Source organism: Camellia sinensis, chromosome 13 (assembly GCF_055761805.1).
Source record: "Camellia sinensis isolate YWXY chromosome 13, ASM5576180v1, whole genome shotgun sequence".
NCBI lineage: Eukaryota > Viridiplantae > Streptophyta > Magnoliopsida > Ericales > Theaceae > Camellia > Camellia sinensis.
In genome coordinates, this window is record NC_138973.1 from 51,195,068 (window position 1) to 51,204,509 (window position 9,442).

Sequence of the window (9,442 nt, forward strand, 5' to 3'; positions counted from 1 at the left end):
TGGTAAGAAAATCTCTTTGGTGAGATTGAGTGCCATCTAAACTAATAAAATTGTTGAAATTCCTTTAAATTGTTGTTATATCATCACGCTATTAATTCTATCATTTTCTCGTAATTGTCATGATTATTATTTGATTATTTTCTCTTAAAATGAATAATAGGTTGGTTATGTTTTCTTACTGTGTTGCAAAGCTCATGGCATATATTTTGTTACCTTGGCGTTTTATGCCAGATTATGATGAGGAGGGGACTGAAGCCGAAATTAGGGCCGCTACTAATATAGAATCGTGGCTAACTTGAAATCAAGAATATAGCAAAATAAAATTTTATTATCTTTTGTTTTAGTAATTACGAATATTATAAAGTTGTTGTAATATTGTATGCGGACTCGTAATTTTATTTTGTTGTCAAATTTTGACTATGTGAGAATTTAAAATTTTCCTAATTAGTTGTTAAAATTTTATTTAGCAAGTTATTTGTTATTTAAATTTTATGATGTTCCAAAAAAAAAATTGGGGCGTCACAGTTTGGTATCAGAGCTTAGATTCGAACCTTTGGGCCATGGGTAATATAGCGATCACGGTTTTCCTTTTTGTATTTATTGTACTCCGAAACTTTGGTTCTGTGGAGTTGGTAGTTGTGTATCTTGTTGTTGTCCTTTAATTGCCTATGTTTGAACTTTAGGATGTGTTGGGCGTGTTTCGAGCAGGCAGGTTGAGTCTTGGTCTCAAGTGTTGTTGCCCAGAGTTTTGGTGTTACGCTCGAGCGGGCCATTCTGCGCTCGAGCAGAGTTTGCTTTTGGTTGACCACTCGAGCGGGTCTTCTTGCGCTCGAGCGGAGTTTACACACTCCCAGTATTTTGTGCCTCTGCAAAACTTTTGCAGGTGTGTTTTTCACGCCCGAGCAGGTTTTATTACACTCGAGCTGGTTGCGCTTGAGCGGACCTATTGGCGTTCGAGCGGGTAGTGTTTTTTCTGTGAAAGTTCTGGGAGAGGGAAATCTACGCTCGAGCGGACTGGTTTTCGCGCTCGAGCAGATGTGCTTTATCTTTGTGTCTTGCAGCTCGAGCGGGCCTTCTTGCGCTCGAGCGGACCATGCTTTTTGTTCTTGACGCTCGAGCATTGTGTTTTCCGCTCGAGCGGACCTGTCGTATATCAGATAGCAGTTGGGCATTTTGAATCACTTTTCACTTTTCTTCTCTCTCTCTAACTTTCCCAAAATCGATTTTGAGAGCTTCTCTCTCTAGAAACTCCCTTCTCTCTAGGGTTTGATCTAGATAGAGTGCTTCCTTTCCCTTCGGCCTTTGTAAAAGTCGTGTTGATCGTCAAGGGCGTCGTTTTGATCCGAAAAGTTTGGAGTTTGGAGCACTTTGGTTTTGGTCTCTTCTCTGTTTGAGCTCTAACTTCGAGATAGGAATATCCTACTCCTTCTCATGAGTTTTGTCTTTGAATTTTAGCATTTTGATGAGTTGGGGGTTGCTGGGTAATTTTGAGAAAGTTTGGGCCTTAGTGTAATTTTACAAAAGTTGAGATTTTGTTTATATAAACTTATATGCATGTTTGGCATAGAGAAATGAGATCAATATTGGATTATTGGTGAAAATGGAACCTTAGGGTTGTGATGTTAATTATGGAAAATGCTCTAATTACATTGATAAATTAATTGGTATAATTAATTTGAAGAAAAGAGGAATTAGATTGAGAATGTTAGAATTGGATGTGTATGGGATTAAAGGGTGTAGTTAGATTCGTTCATCGCTCACCTAGTTGAAATGTTAATTATATATCCATTTGGTGCATTTATTTTCAATATAGAAATAACTGCTTTGGGCTATCGGTGGAGGATAGTCTTGATTGTTGTAGACACTGCATGATACTTAGGCAAACTAAAACTAATCGATTGTGTATGCTATTGAATATAGCAACTGGAATAATACATTAATTCTATGTATTGATTGATTGTATATGACCTATGTTTACATACATGTGTTGTGTGGGAGGAGATAAGGGATGTACTCCACGGTTTAGGGAAAGATAGGGGATGGACCTCTAAACCGGATTTTGTGTGACATTGATACAGCGCTACAATGTGTATCAAGTGTTGATTATGGAAGTGTTTGAATTGATTTGATATAGCACTAAAATGTATATCGTTATCAATTGTGAAGTATAGAAGTGATTCTATGTTATGTTGATACAGCACCGAAATGTGTATCTTTCTCAAAGTGTGGGAATGGTTTATGTGTTATTGATACAGCCTTGAAATGTGTATCCATCATGAATTTCGAAAGTGTTCTTAAGATGAGTCTTATTCTCATTAAGTTATTTGACTAAGTGTTGAGCCTTGTTTTCAAACTCAAGATTGAAAAAGAAATGAGAAATGAAGTGTAACATGGACTTAAATGTCATGAAACTAAAATGTGATATAAGTGAGTGTATCAGTGTTGACCATCTATCAACTGCTAATCTTTTAGTCATTGTTCATAGCTGGTTTAGTGTATTTCTGCTGGGCTGTGGCTCACCCTTTATGGGACATCATTTTCAGGTACAGGTAGCATGCCACCTCCAAGGACATAGCTTGGGAGGCTAGAGGCAGGCAGATTGCATTTGTTGTTTGCTTTCTTTTGATGTATTACATGTAAATTCAAGCCAAGGGCTTTATATGTATTGAGTTAGTACTCTTTTTTTTGTAACCAAGTGTTAACTTGGAAAGCTGTAAACCCGTAGGGCACTTGCTTTTGTTTTTAACATGTAATACTTTTGTAAGAACTACTCTGATTAATGGAAAGATGGTTGATTTCTTTTATGTCAATGCATGTCTAAAGTGATGGGATTTACGTATTATTTTGAGGGCGTTACAGGTAACAATTATATTTTTCTTACATTTAAGAAAAGCTTAAGTTAACATGTAATTTTCTGTGACTTAACTAAGTTAGAACCTTTTTAATTGTAGGATGCCAGGGTCATTAGATATTAACTCTAATGTGGAAAGTTTGGTGGGAAACTATGACATAGAACTTGACCCAAGCGAAGAAGTAAAGTCTCCTGTAAAAGACTATGAGCCTGAGTCTGACCCTGAAGAAATTGCACCGATAGAAGACTATGAACTTGAGCCTAAGGCTGAACCTGAACCTGAACCCGAAAAGATTGCACCAATGTACAACCCACTGGAGATAATTGTGATTAAGTCTGACACCGAAGTGGAATCTATAGAGGGCAATACTGATGAGAGCACTGGAGATAAAGGTGCCGTGTTTGAGAGTTGGGATGTTTGAAATGGGTTGCAAATTGGCTCATTTGTATAACTTAGAATTTATCCCCTAGGAGGTTGTACTTGGAAATCTAAAAGTTGGGTGGGTGCCTACATTGGACCTGTCCAAATTTTAAGGCAAGAAACTCCATGGTAATATCAGCTAGGCCCTTTCCCAGATGGTTTCACCGATAGGATGGGCAACCTCTTTGACATTTGGAGCCTTCAGTATATCATGGCTGACCCAAACAGAATTGTGAAGAGAGATGGGTCAGTGGACTTCAAGGACTAGATGATCTACCGAGAGGAGCTGTTGCAACTACTAGGGCATTGTGTGCAGGAAATTGTTGTCTTCGTGAAGGTGCTGTGGCGATTCATGTGGCTTTTCCAAGCCACGTAAGAGCTGGAAGCATTTGTGAGGAGAGACTTTCCTTGGCTGTTTTAGAGATCTTAAGGGAATTAAAATTAGGCTAACCAATTGTTTTGTATGCTTACATGTAAAATTGCCTAGTTTAGAATTGTGGGTGTAGGAGTTAACTTGGATTGTAGGGGCTATCTTTTGCCCGTAGTATTTTATTTTATTTTATCTTTTTTTCTTTTGTTTTGTTTTGTATTTTTCTAATTGTAGCTTGTTTAATCTAATTAATGAAGTTTCTTTTTTTATTACTATCTTTGCACATAAATATAATAATATAATAATAATAAATAAATGAATAAATCACAAATTACTAAAACCCCCATCATGCAGAATGGCTGGATGAACAAGAGATAATAACAATGGTAATGGTGATGGAGCGTCTGATGGCAATGTCACTCGAATTATACGCGCAATTGCTGATAGGGTAGGAAATATACCACCCTAAAACCAAGATCAAAGCAAATCTGAAATGATAGCAAAATTTGAAAAGCTACATCCCCACAAATTCCTAGGTGGATCAAACCCTTATGAAGTTGAAGCTTGGTTAAGACAAATTAAGAAGTTGCTAGATACTTCTGACATCTGAAATGAGCAAGATAGAATGACCATGGCAGCATTTCCAATGGAAGGGAAAGTAGATCATTGGTGGGAAATGATCAGAAGTACTTGACAAGTAGAGACATTAACTTGGAGACAATTCGAAGACTTATTCATGGAAAAGTATTTTCCTAACTCGCTAAGACAAGAAATGATTCAGGAGTTCCTCCAACTGAAACAAGGAAAAATGTCAGTCACAATGCATTCGAAATCAATAGTCAAGGAACAATAACCAATCACGAGGAGGAGGTCCAGTCCACAACACCAGAACCCATCCTGCACCAGCACCTTATGCTGGAGGGTTGCAGCAGCAACAAAGGCAGAATCGAGGAAACCAACAAGGATGAAACTTTGTAAATGAGTGGAAAAGAAAATGTTTTAGATGTGGTCAGCAGCGGCTATCGAAGTGAGTGTCCTCAAGGTGGGGAGTATTTTATGGATCAGCGAGGGGCACAACAATACAACAAATGCTAGCCAGGGCAAGGTTCTAAGCCTACTCAAAATACTCAAACCAACAAAGGGCAACCACAAGCCTCTAGGAATGCTGGCCGACCAAGAACACAACCACAAGGAGTTGGAACTAGAAAGAAACCATGATGAACTAACCAACAGGCAATAAGAAGAATGTATGCTCTCCAAGAAGAAGAAGATGTCGGTAACCCATCAGTAATTCAAGGTATGTTTATCCTTACGAATTCTTGGGTTAAAGTATTGTTTGATTCCAGAGCTTCGCACTCTTTTATATCCACTGCATGTATGTCAAGTTTGGGTTTGGAGCCAAAAACATTAGAGATAGCTATGAATGTTGCTTCACCCTTAGGAGGTCAAACTCGAGTAAATCTAGTATGTAAATCTTGTGAACTAGAAATCTTTGGTTCATATTTGATCTGTAATCTAAGAGTTATGGAGATGACTGATTTTGACATCATCCTAGGAATGGACTAGTTGTTAGTTCATCGAGCCGTTATTGATTGTTACCGTCAGACGGTGATAGCATCCTCCCTTAATGGCACGAAAGTTCAATTTAAAGGAGATAGACAAGATTCTTAGCTCCAACGTGTCGCAAGTCGCGATGGCATGATTAACTAATTGGATGGTTGACAAGCTTAATTTTGGAAGACGAAAATTAAAAGGATCCAGGATTACCCCATGTGGTGTGCGAGTACACTGACATTTTCCCTGATGAATTACTAAGATTACCTCCAAAATGAGACGTACATTTCACTATTTAGCTTTAACCTGGGACTTCACCAATTTCAATAGCACCACATTGTATGGCGCCAATTGAACTTCGAGAATTGAAGGAGCAGTTGCAACAATTGTTGAATAAAAAGTTCATCAGACCAAGTACGTCTCCGTGGGGAGCGTCAGCATTATTCGCAAAGAAGAAGGATGGAACCTTAAGATTGTACATTGATTATCGACAACTAAATCGAGTCACCATTAAAAATCGATATCCATTACCAAGAACTGATGACTTGTTCGATCAATCAAGAGGTTCAAAATGGTTTTCTAAAATTGACCTTAGGTCGGGATATTACCAACTTTGTGTTAAAGAAGAAGACGTACCCAAAACTGCATTTCAAACCCGTTATGGCCACTATAAGTTCATGGTAATGCCATTTGGTTTGACGAATGCACCTGGGGTATTCATGAGTTTAATAAACAAAATTTTTACACCTTATTTGGATCAATTTGTGGTAGTATTCATTGACGATATTTTGATATACTCACGATTGGAGGAGGATCACGAGCAACATCTGAGAACCATTTGGAAAATTCTAAGGGAGAACCAACTGTATGCTAAAGCTAGCAAATGTGAATTTTGGTTGAAGGAAGTAAAATTCTTAAGTCGTGTTGTGTCTGAATCAAGAATATTAGTGGATCCTGCTAAAGTAGAAGCAGTAATGGGATGGAAACAACCTAAGAATACATTTGAGATTCGTAGTTTCTTGGGATTAGCAAGTTATTATAAGAGATTCATTAAAGATTTCTCCAAATTAGCCAAGCCGATGACACGCCTAACACAGAAAGGAGTAAAGTTTGAATGGAACGAAACTCGTGAGCAATTGTTTCAAGAACTCAAGAAGAGATTGACAAGCGCTCCTATACTAATCATACTCGAACGTGACATCGGGTACATGGTTTATTGTGATGCCTCTAAATAAGAGTTAGGTAGTGTGTTAATGCAAAACAGGAAAGTAGTAGCTTACGGATCAAGACAATTGAAGAATCATGTGAAAAATTATCCTACTCACAATCTGGAGCTAGCAGTTGTGGTCTATGCACTTAAGACTTGGTGACATTACCTTTATGGCGAAAAGTTTGAGATATTTATCGATCACAAAAGCTTGAAGTACTTGTTCACACAAAGAGATTTGAACATGAGGCAGAGACACTGGATAGAGTACCTTGAAGATTATCAATGCACTTTGTCGTATTATCCTGGGAAGGCTAATGTTTTAGTAGATGCACTAAGTCGAAAGACAAGAGAGATTATAGCCAACATATCAATTAAAGAATGGGAAATGGTAAGCACCATGAATGAGTTTAAGTTACAACCATAGAATTAGAATGGGAAGGGTAGGTTGTTTGTGATAGTTACGACACCCCAACTTCTTACCAAAGTGCTGGAAGCCCAAAGATTTGATCAAGAGACCGACTTCATCAAGGTACAATTAGCATCCGGGGAATCTTCACCAGATTGGACGCTCCATCAAGATGGTAGTTTAAGGTATTTAGGTAGAATTTTTGTGTCGAACATCGAACAATTGAGAGAAAAAGTACTAAAAGAATTTCACCATTCAGTTTTTGCGGTTCATCCGGGAGGAAACAAGATATACCAGGATCTCAAGCGACAGTATTGGTGGAGTGGAATGATGAAGGACGTTGCTCAATTCTAAGTGCTTGACGTGTTAACAAGTGAAAACAGAACATCAGAAGCCTGCAGGGAAACTCCAACCTTTACCAATACCTGAGTGGAAGTGGGAACACATAACAATGGATTTTGTAATGGGATTACCCCGGTCACCGCAAGGCCATGATGTCATTTGGGTGGTAGTTAATCGGTTAACTAAGACAGCACATTTCCTACCAATAGGACTAGCAGACACACTCGAATCATTAAGTCGATTATTTATTCGAGAAATCATTAGGTTGCACGGAGTACCAGTCTCAATAGTGTCAGATCGTGATTCTCGTTTTATGTCACAATTCTGACAAAGTCTGCAAAAAGCTATGGGTACAGAGTTGTGTTTTAGTACAGCTTTTCACCCTCAAATTGACGATCAATCAAAAAGAACAATTCAGACTTTAGAAGACATGCTTCGAGCTTGTTTGATGGACTTTAAGGGTAGTTGGGAGAGACACTTACCATTAGTCAAATTCTCTTAAAATAACAGTTTTCAAGCAAATATTGGTATGGCACCGTATGAAGCTTTGTACGGACAGCCTTGTCGGTCACCAATATGTTGGACAGAAGTTGGAGAAGCACCTCTTTTAGGGCCAGTTTTGGTTCAAGAAACTACCGAGAAGGTGAAATTAATTAGACAAAGACTTTAGACCGCTCAGAGTAGGCAGAAAAGTTATGCAGATCAAAGGAGAAGACCTTTAGCATTTTAAGTTGGAGATCATGTATTTCTGAAAATACAACCTAGCCGAGGAGTTGTTCGTTTCGGAAAGAAAGAAAAGCTGTCACCTCGCTTCATTGAGCCTTTCGAAATTTTGGACAAAATAGGAGATGTGGCATACTGTTTGGCTCTACCACCTCAATTGGCTAGAGTACGTAATGTTTTCCACGTCTCTATGCTACGGAAATACGAGCCACACCCTTCTCACATCATCAATTGGGAGGAAATTAATCTTGATGAAGATGTGACATTTGAAGAAAATCCTGTCAAAATTTTAGATCGTTGCGAGAAGAAATTACAAGGTAAAACTATACCATTGGTTCGAGTTCTCTGGAGACATTGTGGGATGGAGGAGTCAACATGGGAACGAGAAGATATGATACGTGCCAATTACCTTTAACTTTCTAAGTCTAAAGGTATGAATTAATTTCGAAGATGAATTTTTTTTTTTTTAGGGGGGTAGATTGTGAAAGCCCGCATTTAATTATTCTTAAAAATAAATAAATAAATAAATAAATTAATTAATTAATTTTATCCAGAGTTTATCTTAAATATATTGGTGTATGAGTTAGTTTTAAATTAACCCAATTCAATCATTAACAAAGACATTATCAAGAATAATAATTTTGTGGATGTTCAATATTTGTTGTTTATAAATTGTTTTAATAAGGATTCAACATGATAATTATCTTTGCTAAATAACTTAGTTAAAAGCCTTAGTGTATTAATTTGAAAAAGACAAATAAACAAAATCAACTTCGGCAGATTTTTCGGTGGCAACATTGCCACTTGGTTGCATGCATGGAGATATAAAAGATACTCCTTAGAAAGTCCCATTATATTCATTGGAATTTGAGAGAGAGAGAGAGAGAGAGAGAGAGAGAGAGAGAGCCTCAGGATTTGAACTTATATATATATATATATATGAACACTTGCATTTGGAAGAACACGGAGAACAAAGAAGGAAAAGAGTTAGAGAGCAAGCTAAGTAATAGGGAGAAGAAAAAGAGTAGGAGATTAAGAGAACTAAAATTTTCTTCCATTTCATCATCTTATTATTAAGTAAGAAAACCCTCTCCACCCTCTTATTTTTTTTAATTGTTGAAATTTTCAGAATATATTTATATGATAAAATGACTAAACTTATAGATATAATTTTATTTACAAATGTATATAAATTTTGTGATGTGTATATCAAATATTTGAAGATATTGATACTCTAGAAGTCATGGTATTATTGTGGAAATAGGCTTGCATGTGTAGTTTATACCATTAAAAAGAGGATTGAAGATTTTATTTGACCCTTAAATCTACCAACCATTTGTACGAATTTTTAGACAATTTTATGCTCAAAATTTGGAGATAATTTCTTCTACAAAGTTGTTGAGAATGATGTCTAGTTCGTCCATCAAGTTTCACAACAATTATTGAGTTTTGAATGAATTTATATAAATTTTTCGCCAAATCTGGAACTGTAAGACAGATTTTACTATATGTTTGAAAAATAATTAAAACTTTTATGTTAAACCAAATTTGGTAATTTATAAATA

The 9,442-nt window shown here is 36.9% G+C and overlaps 1 protein-coding gene across 1 annotated transcript; it reads left to right on the top strand.

Annotated features, from left to right (window-relative positions):
- The first annotated feature begins 2,952 nt into the window (after positions 1-2,952).
- On the top strand, positions 2,953-8,292 carry LOC145805380 (uncharacterized). Its single transcript, XM_082900501.1, has 7 exons — positions 2,953-3,267; positions 3,501-3,644; positions 4,876-4,939; positions 5,527-6,167; positions 6,588-6,794; positions 6,837-6,997; positions 7,920-8,292. Exons 1-7 carry the CDS (start codon positions 2,953-2,955, stop codon positions 8,290-8,292), a joined length of 1,905 nt encoding a protein of 634 aa, XP_082756627.1.
- The last annotated feature ends 1,150 nt before the right edge of the window (positions 8,293-9,442 follow it).

Bases quoted from the DNA above. Each gene is read 5' to 3' on its own strand.
- LOC145805380 (XM_082900501.1), top strand. From the start codon at position 2,953: ATGCCAGGGTCATTAGATATTAACTCTAATGTGGAAAGTTTGGTGGGA. The intron at 3,268-3,500 runs GTTTGAAATGGG...TGACCCAAACAG, and splicing joins CCGTGTTTGAGAGTTGGGAT to AATTGTGAAGAGAGATGGGT. The intron at 6,998-7,919 runs GTATTTAGGTAG...AATACAACCTAG, and splicing joins CATCAAGATGGTAGTTTAAG to CCGAGGAGTTGTTCGTTTCG.